This window comes from Mytilus edulis, chromosome 14, assembly GCF_963676685.1.
Source record: "Mytilus edulis chromosome 14, xbMytEdul2.2, whole genome shotgun sequence".
Taxonomy (NCBI): domain Eukaryota; kingdom Metazoa; phylum Mollusca; class Bivalvia; order Mytilida; family Mytilidae; genus Mytilus; species Mytilus edulis.
Genome location: NC_092357.1, coordinates 24,198,211 through 24,218,152, shown reverse-complemented (window position 1 = coordinate 24,218,152; position 19,942 = coordinate 24,198,211). Strand labels below are relative to the sequence as shown.

At 30.7% G+C, this 19,942-nt stretch overlaps 1 protein-coding gene across 1 annotated transcript in view; it reads left to right on the top strand.

The window, feature by feature from the left end:
• Window positions 1–494: 494 nt before the first annotated feature.
• LOC139502776 (Krueppel-like factor 6) overlaps window positions 495–19,942 on the top strand; it is a 51,762-nt gene continuing 32,314 nt past the window's right edge. The window contains exon 1 of the mRNA XM_071292360.1: window positions 495–849. Coding sequence (XP_071148461.1) covers window positions 748–849 — 102 coding nt within the window. The 5' untranslated portion in view covers window positions 495–747. The remainder of the gene's footprint in view (window positions 850–19,942) is intronic.

The following is a 19,942-nucleotide window of genomic DNA, read 5'->3' as shown; positions in this document are numbered from 1 at the left end:
CTTGACTGGCTATACGGTCGGCATTTGATAAAAAAAAAAAAAAAAAAAAAAAAAAAATAGCTTCTTATATATATATAAGAATTTTAAAATAGAAATTTATCTCTATGAGTTTGATTGGTCAAAGTAAATTAGTAGTTTTCCAAGCCCGGGTTACAAGTTTATCACCGTCACTGTTCATTGATTAGTATAAACAGTTAAGATAAACAATAGATCAAAATATGTAATAGTAAGAATATTCAATAGAAATACGTGACATTTTCCTTTATTAATCACAATATATCCAAGTTATTTCAAAATGTTTTTTTCAAAACAATCGACATGTGCTCTCTGACTCAGACAGCTAAAATGAAACCACCATATCTAATTTATGCTTTATATACGTCTCCAAATATAGACAAAATAGCAACTTCCATATCGGGAATGACAGCTCCTTTTACGCGTTTTCATTGGTTAATGCACATTCTTCAAATAGTTAAGGACGTAACATTAATTTTGATTGGCTATGTGTGAAATTCCGAACGATAATATACAAAATCGAAGCTTGTGAGTTCCGACTGTTGATTACGGTGACAAAAAGTAGTGTTAAACCTTCCTTTTAAATGCTTGAGTGACAGATTACAGATGCCATTCTATTATGGATGCTAAAATGATGTACAACGTTGTGTATTAGACCAGATGGTCGTGTAATTGCACTGTTCACAAACAAAACACAGACCGGCTTTTCCGCCGAGAAGTGAACTTTACAAGATGGATGTATTACCGAGTGGTAACATTTTTCGTGAGCTTCAAGTTGTGCATGATACAGGATATTTTTCGGCTCAACCATCTCTAGAAGATCGTTGGCAACAGGTATGTGATAAAATTTCATCAATTTAGATTTGAATCAACAGATAAATTGCCATTTCCGGAAACACATTTCCCCCATTGATCCCCTCATAATGAATAACATTTTGACAGTTCCTGTATGAATGAACATGCAATTTACGACGTTTTAATAGCCAGATGTAATGTTGATGGACATTGATTTGAAGACCAACTATTAAATATAATCTTGGTCTATTTATTCGATATGACAGCCATAAAAAAGGATATGCTGGGATTAAATCATTTTAGCATGCTTCCTTATTCTGTCTATTAATATTTATGCTATAATTTATTTACTCCAGTGTCTGTGTGCACCATCACAGTATGTTTAGATGTTTCATTTGATTTCGACATAATGCACAGATTCTAATGGAAACATATATATGTATACTGACACAAGGTTTGTTCGCATCAGGGGTACATGTACTTGTGAGCATTTAGTTTGACACATTTGAAAATACTTGTTGAATTTTAAAAGGAAAAATCATGAAAGGGTTAAAGTAAACTATCATTGGCATGTGTACTCGAAGGAGACCAAACAAGAAAATCGCTGTGACACAGTATCAGAAACTAACATTTCACTCTCACACAAGTATACCCATTCATGAGAACGTTGATCAATACTATACATCTACTCTTTGGAAATTAAATGTTTTATGACAGTCCATGCACATGATGCACCATTTCTAGAATATATATGTATTATAAGAGAAGGGCAGGAAAAAAATGACACATCAACACATGTCTTTGGTTATCCTTGAAAAACAGTCTAAAACACAAGTACAGATGTAATGTACATTGATATCCAATACCTCAGGTCTACCTTTTTAAGTCTCCAAAATATTAATGGAAACATTGTCTCAGCGTGTAGAGTACGCATCATTTCCCATTAATTTTAAATGACCAGCTAGCCAAAGGTTAGCAGAGTTCTAAACAAGTAATGGTCATGATGGTCATGATCAGAATGTTTTGACCACCAAACTAAATCAAGGTTAGAATCAAATTTTTGTACTTTGCAATTAAAATAATAGTGAGGACCAGATCTTCTTCAAGGACCACTAGTGAACTCTGGGTTATACATTTGTATTGATTGATTTTTGGTGTTTTAACACAACTTTCAGAACACTATGTCTAGGCTACATCACATGTCATATCATGTGGACTTGTTGTTTTTATCGTTAGGGGAAGCTGGAGTATACCCCGAGATTTCCACAGGTTTAAATTAAAAAAAAGTTAAATTGTTGAGTTTCAAATACAAAGGAATTTTGAGGAAGACTTAATATCAGGAAGCTTAAGTTCATTGAGATTGAAAAAAGATTTAGTATACATGTACATATATCAGATCTACTCTAACAATTAAACATTAAAAGGTTGATTTTCTAGGAACTATAATAATACAATGTACATGATAAATAATGATATACATGTACATGTGTACAATGTACATGCACATCATACATACATACGTTGTACAATGTACATGTACTAGGTATTACTTGTATATTTTGCCACAGCAAGAATTAAAAAATACTGATAGATCAAAGATTATAATACAATGTACATACAAATGTATAGGACAAATATTCTGTCTCTCAGATCCCATGGAATGCTCTGAGTTAGATAATCTTAAGTAATTAGATCAAGTAGAACTATGATTTTCAAAAAGAATATACATGCAAAGTTAATTGATTGAGGATTTCCTGGTGATAATAAGCTGATTATAACTTTCTTCCTGTTGTTCACGACTTTCTAACCGAATTTAACATAGGATAACTTGATGCATGTAACAATGTACATGTATAGTACAATGAACAGGTATTCTAAGCCAATAGTCTTAAGATCCATTGTGTAGAGATACCTTCACATGATCGATGGTGTTGGTGTTTGATCTGTTTTAACAAAGAAAACTTTGATGCATTTCATAAGTACTTTTTGGTACATGTATAACAATGACCAGGTAGTTGAGGCCATAATCTTGAGATCCAATCTTTATCATAGTTTATTATCTGTAATTATGTAATGCATGTAGATGCTCAGCTTTCGTGTTTGTTCTTTGTATCAAGTTCTGGGTCTGCTAAAGATGTATAGATTTTATAAAATTGTGATCTTGTTTCTAATCTGATTTTCATGAGTTGAAGTCTTAAACTTTTAATATTGTGAATGAGACATTCTTGAAGTGATGATACAATGTATATATATATGCCAACAGACAGTGTACATGTGCTTTATTCATACAATAAGATGGATTTGTATGTGATTTGAAAGGGAAATATATGAGAGATGATCTATGTAAAATTTTGCAAACAACATTTATAAATCTCTTTTATTTTGAGGAAGACATTGCATTTTATTAAAGTTTAAAGTAAACTTTTTTCTTCGATCACTGCGCAGTTAACAGGAAATATGGATTGTTTTCCTTTCTGTAGAAGGAACAATTAATAAAAGTCATATACAAATGTATATATACATTTTAATAATGTTTTCACAAATTTATTGGATACTTCAAATACCTTGGTAGTAGCAGTGTTTTATGTCATATTTTTCTCCGTTATTATTTATTTCCATGACAACGTATGTAAACAGTTTCATACAGTTGTTACACACCTAGTAACAGCAGTATTTATACTGAATGTTAAGAGTATAACACTAAAAAAATACATGGAAATCATTTTACCAATCCCTATGATGTGGGGCTTCTGCCAAAAAGTTTCATTAAAGAGTCATGTCTTAAAAATGCTAGAATGAAGCATTGAAATAAATGTTTTGGTCCTAAGAGGGTTAAAGGTTGCTTAAGTTGTGTGTTAAAATTTTTATGTTTAAAAACTGAACAAACTGAATCTTGCATCAACAGAAAATCTGTCTCGACCAAACAATGGCAAATTTGTTTTTAAGTCAAATATTATGAAACATTAATTAACCTGATTAAACTAAACATCTGCCAAATCAAACAAAAGTTTTGGTCTGGACGAGGTTCAGTATTGAGACAGGTTTCACTGTAGTAATGGCTTCATCAGAATGGGAGATTGAGGACCTTTATTTAATACTTTTACTCTCCCTCAAAGTACTACATTTCTTTACTCCTTTTAGACATTCAATTGCCATATTTTATAGGCAAATTGCTCAATTATGAATCTTCCTAAAGAATTAGTAACCTCAAGACTCCTGAAGTATTGATATTCTTCTTTAATTATTATGTCAAATGCCTTTCCATTGAGATTACATGTACAATGGATATAGATTCCATTTATCTGACCGTCTGTCCCCTCTTGAGAACACAATTCGTGTATTTACCAGGCATTAAGAAATTAGACTAGATCAATGTATAATTAATTCCCCACAGAGAGCCCCTCTGATAATGATGCTGTTTATAAATAGAATGGATAATTGAGAATTCCTTCAATCTATTTTTTTGATTTTCTACATATCCTTCATTTCTTACAGAAAAAATATACATTTAAATATATACATGTAGTAATTAATGATTAATTACCGTGTTAATTATTTTTATTATAAAAATATCCCTGTGGTAAACCCCTGGGACAGATAGTCATTTTGTAGCTGTATTGGAATGCATCATAGATTACTATAACATTCTTTCATAGTAAACAGATGACCTAGTTTACACTGAGTGATAGTAATATTTCAACATGTCCTGCTGTAACCCTGAGAATTTTGTAGGAATACTGGCTAGGAAAATCTAGGACACTAGCTTACATTATTTTTATGGATGAAAAATTGATATTGGATATATATAATGTACATTATAAAATTGAGAAAGGAAATGGTGAATATGTCAAAGCGACAACCACCCGACCATAGAGCAAACAACAGCCGAAGGCAACCAATGGGTCTTCAATGTAGCGAGAATTCCCGCACCCGTAGGTGTCCTTCAGCTGGCCCCTAAAATATGCATAATAGTACAGTGATAATGGACGTCATACTAAACTCCGAATTATACACAAGAAACTAAAATTTAAAATCATACAAGACTAACAAAGGCCAGAGGCTCCTGACTTGGGACAGGCGCAAAATTGCGGCGGGGTTAAACATGTTTATGAGATCTCAACCCTCCCCCTATACCTCTAGCCAATGTAGAAAAGTAAAAGAATAACAATACGCACATTAAAATTCAGTTCAAGAGAAGTCCGAGTCTGATGTCAAAAGATGTAACAAAAGAAAATAAATAAAATGACAATAATACATAAATAACAACAGACTACTAGCAGTTAACTGACATGCCAGCTCCAGACCTCAATTAAACTGATTGAAAGATTATGTCTTCATCATATGAATATCAGGTACAATCCCTCCCGTTAGGGGTTTAGTATCATACTATCATAAAATATATGAGAAGAACATAACCCGTGTCATGCCAACAACTGTTTTTTTAGAAGTAAATGTGTTTAGTTCCGATTAGTCTAGTTACCCTGACATTACACATTAACCAAGATAAAATGACAGCCATTGGAATATATTTACATTTTACTAACATTATTTATTCTCAAAACCAAAGTAAACATAATTTATTTTATTGTTTATTCAATTGTTTCACATTTCGTCATGTTAGGACCTATCATACATATACATGTAGCTTACTTAAATAGATAAATATATAAGATGCACAGTACACTCATTAGGATGTTTAAGCTCAAGTCTACATGTACATGTATGTAATATCATCATGATATCTGCATTGTGATTAATGAAAATTGATAGCTTTCAATAATTTAGGTGGTGGTCTTTCAACAATTTAACCTTATTTCATGATAAATGCAGAATAATCCAATTACATTAAAAATACAATACTGTATGGGTTTTGCTCAATGTTGAAGCCATACAGTGACCTTTAGTTTAGTTCAGCTTTCGTTCACATCTGTTGGTCTTGATGAATATACGTTTGGCAGTCATACATACATGTATATACCACTCTCCTTATATATTTTATATACATATATGTACATGATGTATAAAATGTACATTTTAGTTGCATTTGAACATTTTATTTTTAAGATTTTCAATTTTTCACACAAAATGGTTATTTTTTTTATTTTTTCTAAATAAGGTCATCAAATTATGCAGTAGTTTACAACAGTGTACTGGTACATTTATAACAATGATTACAATACTAAGTGGTCCAAATATTTTAGGATTTATAAAGTATTGACCAGCATTTCGAAAGGTTACATTTCAAAGTATAATATTTGAAACGTAGGTCTTAATACTAGTATAATAATACATATAAAAGGTCATGAAGAAAAAAATCATGTTTAATGTAAATTTTACACTAGACCAGAAACATGTCCTTGACTTGATGATATTACAAAAAATAAGTTCATTCACTTTTTAATCTACAATGTTAGATCTATATGAATTTGTGTAGTGAATCAGCTCTGAGTAACAGCTGAAGTTGTACATCTTTAATCAGTATTTAGTCATTCAATCTTATGTAAGGCACCTTCACCAAATAAAAAAAGATTCTTTAGCAATAGCTAGTCACAGTAAACTTTGAATTGGCAGCCACATGGTTTTAGGCCTGACTTTCATTTTTTTGAAACATTTGTATAGATTCTTTTATTAGTAAAGAAAAAATTGGTTGACTATATAGGGAATAATTATGAAGCATGATTGAAGTGGGCCCCCTTAGGTCACTTAGCGGACCCCCTTATGAAAAGTTCTGGATCCGCCACTGATACTAGACGAAATTTCTTAGTTTACTTCATACTGTGTTTATATACAAAACTTATTTGAGGACTGTTTATAGAAATCTAGCTAAAAATGACCTTGTTTTGAAAGGATGCATTTATAAATTGAGGTTAATACAGATATAATTTAAATAAATCAAAGCTTGAAAACAACGTATAGTAGAAAACAATCCATACTGAGATATCCTTTGAAGTATAATGTACATTAATGCTAACTAAGCATGGTTTTAGATCAGATTCTTTCATTTAAATTCCATGACTTCGGTCACAGGTTTTCAATTATATTAGAAAAAGGAAAGGTTATTATATATCTATTATCCTTTTAAAATAATTTAAAGTGTGTATTGCCTTCCTATAATGGAAAAGTATTAGTTCCATTCAAAAATTAAAATTCACTTTTATACAAGCTCGTACTTGAAGTACTGGTAGTTTTAAGTTATTTAACGCTGACCTATTTATTAACTTTCAATGGAATATTCCCAGTACTTAATTAAATTCTTACATATATATGAATTTGTTAAAGAGTGCATGCAAGTTTACATAAAGACAAAGCAATATGATATAGATCTACAAGAATTTTAACTTTAGAAAATGCATGCATGCCTGCATGCATTACTGCATGCATTACTGCAATTCATTTACTGCAAATATCATGCTACATGTACATTTTTGTATCCAAGAATTACAAAACCTTGGGACCACCACTTGTTTGAAAACTCTAGGGGTTGAATTAATTGATAATTGTGTCAGAAAACTGCATTATCCATAGATATAATGCATTATCAGTCTCCTAGTTATTGATCTGAGTTGTAAGTGCAGATATGTCAGAAAATGATTCATGTATCACCTTTGATATGTATAATAGACATCTGTATTTTGGCAGTTCATCATCATTCAGTTTATATACATTCTGGATGCATTTCAATTCATTATTTTCAAGTAGATTCCTGTTCTAAGGTCCTATATTATTCATACCCTTATTTTATGTATTCAAACCCCTTCCAGGCTTGTTGCCAGAATGTCTCTGAGTGAAGTAATTTAAGGTCATGATGCTCGGAAGAAAAGAAAAAAAGGGGGAGGGGTTTTAAAACCTGCACCTGTTAAGGAGTCTTGACTGCAATCTTCATTTTTAGGGTTACCAGTTTTCTCCCTCTGCCAATGATAATTTTATAGTCTAGATTATTTGTATGGGGATAATTTGTGAACAATGCATCCACTGATACCACAGTTGATGGTTAAGTTTACATTCATCCTTTGTATTTTGTCTCTTTTACATCTTTGTACTATTCTGTTCTTCCCTTGTGTAAACATATGTATAAAAATTTAATTTGTTTACCAAATTTTCAATTCAATTTTAAACATTCTACTATCTGTCTTTCAAATCAATGAAATATTTAAATTTTACCCCTTGACAAGTGGGGGTACTCAAATTTCTCCAAAGAAAAATTGTATACCTCTGTACTTTGGACTGTTCACTTGACTGATTATATCTATTCTCACCTGAGCAATCTAATTGATCTACCTTGAAAAATTTCCCACACATTTTTCCCCATTCAAGCATTCCTTTAATTTTAACACACATGCTGAAATTTTGTCTTATAATTTCTTTATTTGAAAAAAAATGAAAGTAATTATTGTTTTTTGTGACTTTTAATTATTAAACAAATATTTTGATATGTTTTTTCTGAATTTTGTAAAAAGTTTGACATTTTTGTATGCAATTTTTGCAACAGAATGACAGGTGCCGGAGGCCTATTTAGATCTATTCAGTAAAAAATAGGTCAATCATCAATAGACAGTGATAGATATAAAAAGGTTATCTAAATCGTTATTGCTGATACATCAAAACTTATTTTTTACAAAGATGGACATTCAACACTCCAAGATACTATTAAAAAAAGTAATTAAATACTGGAAACTTTTTCAAAGTTTTCCAACCATTTACTTTTTGATTTTATTTATTTGCATAAAAAATAAATATAAATTGAAGATGAAAAACAATATTTTGATATTTTGATAATTGGAGGGTACCGTGACTCAGTGCACACGCTTAACAAACTAGGGTCAGAGGCCAGGACATTGACCGCAACCTGTTTTCTGTTTTTGTTGAACATATAGTCTTTATAATAGCTGACTATGTGATATGGGCTTTGCTCATTGTTGAAGGCCATACCGTGACCTATAGTTAATAATTTCTGTGTCATTTGGTCTCTTGTGGAGAGTTGTCTCATTGGCAATCATACCACATCATTTTAGTCCTTTTTATAGCTGACACTTTATGGTATTGGTTTTACTCATTGTTGAATGCCTATTCTAACTTAAAAATGTTAACATCTTTGTATTTCAGACTAATGCCTCATTCCCTGGATAATCATACCACATTTTCTCTTTTTTATTTGTACATGTACTGTATTAACTGTATAATCATGGTTATCATGAAGCCTCATTGACAATTAGTTTCTCCTCAAAATTCTTCAAACTGAAATCTGCCAGATTTCCGAGCAGAGGAATTTGTGTTTGAAATAGGCACTATAACTTGATGTGTAGTGAGCAATTTAGTGTTAGATAATACATTTTGCATAATTTGTAGTATTCAATTATGATATTATGAACAAATTCATTCATTCATTTAAGTGTATTGTTTTGTCCTTTCCTGAGTTGCAAAGTAAAACTTGAAATTTTATTTTGATACATCCCTTAGCTTGTAAGAGGATGATAAGTACTGGTTCATTGAGTGTCAGGTTTAAAGTCTGGGTGAGAAGTCATTATTTTTCTTCTGGGCATATTTCCCAATATTTGCACTATAGTGCTGTAAAATTGTAAATTTTTGCCATAGATTTATTTTCACTAATTTCCCATATAAGATATAAATCTTCAAAAATGTTTCCTTGCACTTAAATTTGATTTTCAAAGAGGATCAGAATGAGGGACAAGAAAAGTTACAATAAAAAATCATTGTAAAAAGATGTTGGCACAAAAATTTGTGAAATTTAAACTCTTTGATAATTATCCTGTCACTCTACAGAAGTTGATTTGAAGTAAAAATTTAAACACAGTTGTGTTCACCTATCAAACCTAACCAAAGCAGCACAAATCAGCCAATTTTTAAACAGGTTACCAAAGAACTCTAATTAGGTCAAGGGTTTTTTCAACAAATCTGTACCACTTAAACATCAATCAATCCTCCTAATTTGTAGTAAATATATTTAATTTCCTCCAAACTTTGAAGAAAAAATTAACCAAAAGATTTATCATGTTAGAATAAAAGAAGTTTAAGATGGATGCTTAGGTATTAAAGTATATTTATAAATCTTAATGTAGTTATCTATAACTTAAAAACTTTCTTCCCATTGAATTTTGTAGTTAATAAATTTAATTTCCTCCAAACTTTGACAAAAAATGAATCAACAGAGTTATCATTGGTTATATATGATGTAAAAATGAAAGAAGTAAAAAGATGTAAAAGTTACTAGGTATTAAAATACATAAATCCTGTATAGTTATCTATAACTTAAATACTTTTTAATCTATGTGATGTTTATAATAATGTTTTTCTTGTTTGTTTACAAACTGATTAGGATTACAATTACCATTTATTTATAGGTCAGACAATGTTTACTTACCAAAGTCAATACACAAATGGTTCAATTGTTATCATTCACAAATAGTTCTCTCTCTTTCTGAGCTAATATCATTGTATTTATCAGATATATGAAAATAGCTCCATAAAATATTCTTATCAGTGTTGATAGATGCTTACGTGTAAAAAGATTAAGGAATAAACATGAATTGCATGATATGCAATGAAGACAATCTCCCTTTATTCATACTATTTTTGAATTACAAAAATCTTTCATTTTAAAAACATTTAGTAGTGTCCATGAGACACAAAAAAGTTACTGTATACAGAAGCTTTAAGTTGCTTGTTCATCTTCAATTTCTAAGTTTAGTTATTAACATGTTAATGTAAAGAATGTCGTTGTTGTCAGATTCTGGCACAGATTCAGAATGGGAACTTGCAGCCCCGATTAGCTCCCACCCTTAAAAAAAATTAAGAAATGCCAATTTTCTGCAACTATTAGACCTCAAATCCTAGATCCGCATCTGTGACATATAATACCAGCGTGGGGGTACATTGAAGATATTCAATAACAGAGTGGGAGGTGACGCTTTAATAAACACATGCATTCTTCTTACATGTACTTTTAATCTGATGAAACATATAATTCATTTCGTTATCTGTATATTCCCTTTATCTTATTGTATGGCGTTAAGTCATTCAGCATCTGTTACAGAAGTTATATAAGTTTATGATAGCTCAATACATATTGTGTTCTTGTAAATAATGTGTATTGATGATCTTTGGTCAATTCAATCATATTTCTTTTCTAGACTTGGTATGAAAATGCTACAATTTAAAGAATGATATATATTGTGTAGTTGTCTATCTGTCAAGACAATATATTGACCTTGATGTACTTAAGTTTCGACCATAAAAGTGCTGGCGCTAGAGGGCAGACCAATCTGACCAAATAAGATAGACATTATTTGTTTTTGCATAAAGTGACTGACTGCGAAATATAAATTTTACAAACAAATCATTTTTAAAAAAGAAAAAAAACTTAGACTTTTTATGTATTATTAGGGTTAACGACAAAATGAACTATAGTGTTTTCAATTTTATTTGCATAACTGGACACTAAACAGCATGAAATTTTTAACAAGCAAATTAATCATTTACTGGGTTTTTGTAAAACAAACCTGACTTTTACATAACGCGCATAATAAAATGGATCAGGACAGTAGGAATTTTTTTTCTCTCAATGTTTCTGCCAATTTATTGCATGTATAAAATATCCAACTGTAAAGAAAAATTTGCATTGAACACTGAATACAAACATGTGTAAAATACAAAAATAAATTACATGTAAACATGGCCTGTGATTGTATGATCCTGGCAAAGATTTAGATAGCTATCAGACAAGTGTCTGTTAGTACATTAAAGGTAGTTTAGATTGGCAGTAATATGTAGATATTTTGTCAGATAGCTACATTACAAACACCTTGTAGTATTACAGGTAGGTTATGTGAGATTTATTGTCCTGTAATTGTAGGGGGAAGGTCAGTGATTTACTGGTCCAATTAACAAAGAATTAAATAGGTCATGTTTTGACAGAAAAGAGGACAGTGTCACACCATTTTCGGCCATAATTTATTAAAGGCAATTTAGATGTTTTTGTGTGGGAAAAAAGGGTATTCCGTATTGTACTGTTTTGTAAATATATAATAAATAAAAACTTGCTCAATAAGATTTGAAACCATTTGTCTCATTAAACTACATTGATTGTCCAGAAGAAGGGGCTTCCAACCCCGGAACATTTATTTCCTTTATCAAGAATGAAAAATACTGACCATTGACCCTGACTTTCCCTCTAATCCTGGATACTGTGGATTCATTAATATTCGTTGGATACCAATTTTGTGGATTTCGTGGGTACAGGGAAACAACGAATTTAAATGTTCAACGAAATGCATATTTTCTAAAGGAATATATGCATGTGAATTTTGTCAAAACCACGAATTTAAATATCCACGAATATGCAAGTTTCTCTCTGTCCACGAAAATTGGTACCCACGAAAATGAATGAATCCACAGTATGTCCCTGGCAATCAATAGTTGCCTTAATTCTTATACATTATAAATTGTGTCTAGGGCAGTAGTACAATTTGCAAAAACTTTAAAAACACTTTGTCCATTAGTACTTATTACAGTTTTAATTAGTCCCCATTAGTCTGTCTTATAATAATGTAGCAAGCTGTTTCATGCTTTCATGAAAATGAAGATTTTTGTTTATAGTGATATAATAATTCTATGTTCAGATGGTGATATGGAACAAAAATATGACATGTAAATTTCATCATTTGCACCTGGGCTTCACAGTAAATTCACATGGAGCTGATGTATAGAATAATTAGTTACAGATGTAACTCAAAATTTTTTTTATTGAAATGTTGGTCAACATGAGACAGTAATACATAAAAATGTATAGACTTTCAGCTGCTATCTTCTGTGGTATGATAGAAATATAGAAATTGTCATTTGTTAATAATTATACTTATGATGACACATGTGTCTAAGTATTACTTATTTATAAACTGTGAATTCAGAATTACTGTATGCATTTATTATTGTGATTGTTGAACACAATCATTGACAATAGGACAAAAATGGGAGATAAACTATTGGAATTTTAGGAAATGCTGTAAACGAATATTTCTACCGAAATTTTAAATTTAATTAAGTTTACATTTTTGCCAAACATATCTCTGACGCAATTTTCTTAATAATAAAACATTGCAATAAGTTCTTAATTTATAGTATATTAGGCCTGGAACAGTTTTGACAGATCCTTTATCATATGTTTGTATTGCAATGAAAAAGACAGAAGAGCCCTTTAGAATAGTGGCCTATATTTAATAGATCAAATTTCAGATCAGATTTTAAACTGGCTCAATGTCAAAGGGGTATCCTTTTCTCTCTTCTTTAAATGATCAACATTGCAGTATAAAATGCACACAAGTAGAAACAAAACTCTTGTCAACAAAGTCCTAAGTATTTCCGTATTATTATTTTGAACAACTGATTTTTATCTGTTCATCAAGTGTTTCAACTATATTAGTCAAATTATAACTCTGGACAACATTTTAAAGGGCTCGTTAAGATATATAGATATGTGACGCTTTTTTCTTGCGCATCATGTACATTTCTGAATTGAAATTATTTAGGAAAGGAAAATAGTTATACAAATGGATAAATAAATTAACTGAGGAGTTATTCAACTTAACATAATGCCTAAAAACTTTTGATATTGTCAGTGATGAAAGGAAAAATTGTATGGTTTACTTAAGATAGTTTATAAAATGAACAACATGTGTGTCTACTCATATTTGTGCCTATAATTATTATATTAGCTATAACTCATCAAAAACATTCAACATCATGTTTGCTATCTTAAATGCAATTAAATTCCTCTTGTGGTAAAAATAAATGATTTTATTGTCATTTCTGTCCATTTACAAAGATGTACAAGTAGACTCATTAATTCCTACATACATGTAGGAATTCAAGTGCCGGTACATGTAACTTAACATGCAGAATGCACCTGCAAATGTGTTTTTGTCAACATTAGAATTATCAAATATTCAACACTTGAAATGTACTAATTAATAACAGGATGAAGTTAAGGTGTAAAATACAACTTTTAAACCACAAATGTACATGTATGAATAAAGGTTAAAATTGAGGTCATTCAAGTTCTTAAATGCACTGGATAGGATCTATGAAAAAATTTAAACGATTGTTCTTCATGTCTTTGGTTGTCCCTCAATGTGCATGTCATGGCGGTTAAACTGTCAACATATTAAAATTTACAGACAACACCTTGCCAAGCCCAGAGTTCACAAGTATGTTTGGGTGTGGAAATTGAAAGGATCCGTATTAATTTCTTTTGAATCGTAAACACTAACAATTTGTTCAAAAGCCCCAAAATAATAAATTGTTTTTAAACAACATAAATATCTGCCAAATCTGTCAAAGTAACGATTTTATTTAGTTTCTTTAATTGAAATCAGCATGTTTGTTTGAACAGTAATTCCGTTGTATGTGTGAACAATGTCAGTTGACTTCTCGCCAAAGTTAGAATTTATGTCTAGGTTCGAAAGACAAGTTTAGACTTCGGTTTGTAGTAAATAATTTTATGAATTGTGAATGAAGTTTGTAAGACTTTGATTGGTTTATCTAAACAAATTTATTATACTTAGCCATAACAATTGCCTTTTATAAGTCCTATTAACATACCAGACCCAAGTTGGTTAAAGATTTTTGACATTGAAGCAGGTTTTAAGATTTCAGTTTATTGAGTGATTTAATATGCGTAATTTACATTTTAAAATTTTATGAACTTGCAGAATGTATGCTCAAGGTGTACTTTTGAAAATGGCTTAGAATGCTGTAAATTTGACATAATTTGACATAATACATAATTCATCAGTATGAATGGAATGGATTTTTTTTTATATAATTGATCAGAATTTACATTTTAAGAGTTATCGACATGTATGCCCGAAGTCTATACTTTTGAAAATGGCTTAGAACTATGAAAATTGGACACATTTTATATAATTAACAGAATGGAATATTTGCAACAGTTTTGAAGTTGGCAGTTGTTACGTATTTGTATCTCAGCACAATGCTAATATTGAATAATGATGGCCTTTTTTCCCATTATTTGGAATATTAGCTTTTATTACAATATACCCAGTGTATATCCAATATTCATTGAATATCATATTTATAAACCCAATATCTTTTTTTCTCCTTGAACTATTTTATTCTGCACTATATACAAGACACACTTAGTTAAGTCTGTACTTAAAAATCGGTATTTACAATGCTATGGACATTAAGTTATTGATCAGGAATATTTGTGTAAATATTAGTATTAGATACATTCCTTACAGCTTTGTTTAAATAAAAGCCTGGATGATTTGGTGTACAGACAGGATTTTATCTTCATAATGAGGGGAATCTTTGGACATGTTTTATCTTGATTTTTTCATGAGGAATGTGCCAGGTTTCTTGAAAATCCAGGAAGTCATTACACAGTTTTCATAATGATATATTTATAATTGAGTAGGCCAAAAAAATTGAAATATAAAATCAAGAAATGCAATCTTAATATCTATAGAGCACATGGTTCTATACATAGATGTGGATTCTACATTGTATCATGTAAATTGATGAACTGATAATTTGAAGCTCCTTAAATAAAAAAATGAATGGATGAATGAATGAATGAAGATTTTCAGATAAAATGGTTTTCTCAAAAATATAATGGCATTTTGTCTGTCATGTCTGTTACTGTATATAGATTGTATCACTGCCTCAACTGTGATACAATATTTCTCTCTTGAAAACAGTTTGAAAATGTTCAAGAAATGTGCAGAGAGTTATTTTTTATAAAAAAAAGAAGCTCTCATATATATGATGGATTATAAATCGACTAGTAAATTGGAAGAATTGATTATTTATATTTTATTCGGTTTATTATAAATCATTCCCAACCACTCCAAAAAATAAAATAAAATGAATACCACACACATATATTATATGCACACATACTAAAATAAATTAGCTCATTTGACTTCATAGCTTTTACTAAGCATTAGTTCACAGTAATAGAGCAGTAAGAAGAAAGGAATACAGTCAGATCATTATGACCTAGTATAATAATGAACAAACTATTTTAATTTCCAAGCTTCAAAGCTTTTACCCAGCATAGTTCACAGTAAAAGCAGTTTGGAAGGTAGCTATAAGAGTCATATTATTAGACCTAGTGTTTCAATGAACAACCTTTTTTAACTTCAAAGTGAAAACTCAATGGGATATAATAACAGATAACATACCAACACATGTCAGATACTGAAGTATGTATAGTGAAACCTGTCTTAACCAAATCTCACATTAACTGAAAGCCTGTCTTAACCAAACATGTTTAAGTCAAGTCATATCTGATTTTCAAAAGGGGGCAAGGGGGGAGGGGGTGTCCCAACCCAGAATTAAAGTGGGGAGGAGGTCCAACCATATGTCCCCAATCAAATGCATTGATCGTCCAACCTGTGGCACCCTCCCCCCTCTGGATCCGCCACTGCATATCAAACTTTATGAGACATCTGCCATATAATCAAATAAAATCTTTGGTCCTGACAAGGTTTGTTTAGGCAGGCTGCACTGTACATTATTGTAGTACTGAGATGTCTGTATGACCTTTACTTATCTGATGTATATATGACCTTTACTGATCTGATGTATATACATGTTCACACCTGATAAACACCTGGGGAGGGATGCTGAAAACTTATAGTGTAAAAATCTTAACAGGTTCTATGAATGATTTATATCTATACAGCTATTTTTCTTTTGATGTAGACTGGTTCTCTGACTTAATTAATGGAATTGAGTACCAGTCTAATCAACATTAGATCTGCACCACTAGTTTAATAGAATAGACGTTTGGAAACGAGAATGTGTCAAATTTGAGGAAAATAATCTGACCAAAGAGCACACCCTAAGATCAGAAAGGTGTCTTCATAAATCCAGCATCTGGCTGCAGGATTCGGAATGGCCCCTTGACCATAAGTTTTACTAATAAGCGAAATGTCAAAATAAAAATCCACATTTGATTTATTATGTACTCAAATAGTTCACTAGAATATAATGGTCTTCTGAATGCTACTCTTTTCCTTGGCAAACCTTTGAAGGTCAGTTTTATATTGTTGTGGTGTCCATTTAGTCGATCCACATAGAATGATTCTTTTGACAAATTATACTTTTAGTTCAGTCTAAAAGAATATTTCTTTTGATAAACCCTTTTAGTGCAGTCTTAATGAACTTTTAGAATAATCCTTTTGACAAATCGTAATATTTAGTTCAATCTACAGTATGATTCTTTTGACGAACTTTGATTTTTAGTTCAATCTCATAGAATAATTCTTTTGAAAAACAGATTGAATTTAGCCATGTAAAATGGTAAGAGTCTCCGGTAGATCTTTAATAAGCATTTACTGATATATTCTTGTCTTCTTAACTCCTGACTATTGTCATTATAAAGTCATTACTCTACAGAAAATTGATACTTTCGTCCATCTCATTAAACTTACCTTGTTGATCGAATTTGAACGAAAATATAATTTTTTTTGTAATATTATCTATTTAATGAAATGGTAATTAGAGACTGAGGGGAAGTTAATCGTCTATGCCCAAAGTCTCTAATAAATATGATTGTGAGCTATCAAATATTGCTTTGAAATGATTAGGTTGAAATTTATGTCTTTCCAATTTATATATTGTTCAGTCATTGCACTGGTTTTACTTATGAAGGACACGCTGAGGTCGTATAAAGTTGATGTTCAATATTAAGCTACATTCTTCATTGTTATATAAGTAGTTTTGTTACAAACTTCTATATATGAATTTCTTATAATTAAAAGAATGTATTGAATAATTGTGATCAAAACTTCAAATATTGAGATCTTGTCAAGTGCATGTTGGATAATTTTGTGTCAAGAATTAATACACCTTTTGTTTTTCTTTAGAAAAAAGATATATTCATCTTCACATTGGAGAATGCCATTTTTCACTTGAATGTTACAAGGTCAATGTCACCCTATACCCAAGGTCATTCTGTTCAGCTTTAATCTCTAAACTTCAAGTACAAGCAGACATATTTCAAGTACTGTCTATTGTATTGAGAGAGCTATCTTTCAAACAAGAAAAAAGACACTTATTTATAATTTAAGATGACAGACAGATTGAAAAGTTCAATTTCTTCAATCAAGTGCAATATCACTAATTTTAAAGATAAAATTTATGGAAAAATTCAGGAATAGTACAAGCGAATAAACATGATTTGGTTGATTGAACAGTAATTTTACTTCACTTTATAAGATATGGTAGGAATGTGATTTAAAAATCCTCCTACTACTGGATCAAATAACTCCCGGATTTTTGTATAATTAAAGGATAGTTACTGTAAATGTGCAAATTTTCATGCCAGTTATTTCCATGTATTTCTCTGAGACGTAAAATTTGTGAAAATATCACCTGCTCAAATGGGTTAATGTAGAAAGCAATATTATTGATGTGAATGCGCAGATTTAGCCCACACTCAAAAGATTTAAGAAACAACACAAGCCTATCATATAATTAAAACAAACAATTTGAGACGTCTTTTTTATGGTCAACAATTAATTAATGCTCCTGCATGAGAATTAGAAATCAGAGAACCTTAATTTCAACACAAAATTGCCTCTAGTTTTACCTTTTATTAAAGGTTGGGCCGTCATCATGGTCATCTGAGGCTTTGTCTGAATATTTCTGTTTTTAGTAAGTTTGAAACAACAAATATCAAAAATATTTCCTGAAGACAACCATTACATATATACTCAAAAATCATATTTCTTTTTGATATTTACTTTGAAATATCATACTGCACTAATGTTTACCTGAGACAGCAACAAATCTGAAGGCCAACATTAACTTTAATTACATTTTTCTTGATAATAAAGTTTCTGATTTCTATGAAAATTATTGTGACTATTGTCTTTGATCAAAAGTAACTGTTTTTTACTAAAAAGATAAATAATAGAAATATATGACAGACCTAGCTGAGAGACAAATCAGATATTCTGGTATCACAGACTGAATAACAAATATATAACATACATGTTTAACCCTGCCACATTATTTATGTATGTGCCTGTCCCAAGTCAGGAGCCTGTAATTCAGTGGATGTCGTTTGTTTATGTGTTACATATTTGTTTTTTGTTCATTTTTTTTTATATAAATAAGGCCGTTAGTTTTCTCGTTTGAATTGTTTTACATAGTCTTATCGGGGCCTTTTATAGCTGACTATGCAGTATGGGCTTTGCTCATTGTTGAAGGCCGTACGATGACCTATAGTTGTTAATGTCTGTGTCATTTTGGTCTCTTGTGGACAGTTGTCTCATTGGCTTTCATACCACATCATCTTTTTTATATGTATATATCCTAAAACATAGAACCAAGACAATACAGAAGATAAATAATAGAAATATATGACAGACCTGACAGACAAATAAGCTCTTCTTGTATCACAGAAAAAATAACAAATATAACATACATCTGCTGTTGTCTCTTTGACATATTCCCCATTCCCATTCTCAATTTTATGTCCAAAAACAAAGAATCTTAGACAATACTCTTCGGTCTTATGTAATCTACTTGGATGAAGAGTTGTATTGCTCTCATACCACATCATCTTTTATCTATAAGATATCATGCAATACTGAGTCAGAAACTTTTGAATTCAAGATCATAGAATAGATCTGAGATGAATAAGAATGTGACTTCCATGATTAAAGAAAATATTGAAAACATTAGGCAAGACTTCTTTCCCAACCACCTATTTTCTCAATAACTTTTTGTGGGGGAAAAAGGCTATTTTGAAGGTTCATTATAAATTTTATGGTTTTAGTTTAAACATATTTATTTATAGTGGATTGGGAAACAAGTAAATTGGCTTTGCTACTACAAAAGTAACCCAAAATGTGTATATCCACCAGTAATTTTATCTTTGTTTTCAACTATCAAGAAAATCCACAAAAATATATTGGTATCCAATAAATAGGGATGAAGCCATAGTATGTTATCATTCATTGTGCATGCAGACACAACATTTGTATGTGTCCACCATACTAATATAGCAGGTCTGTCTCCAGACATAACATTTTCCTCCATCTATGATCTTTACTGTTATCTCACATGAGTATTTGTATGC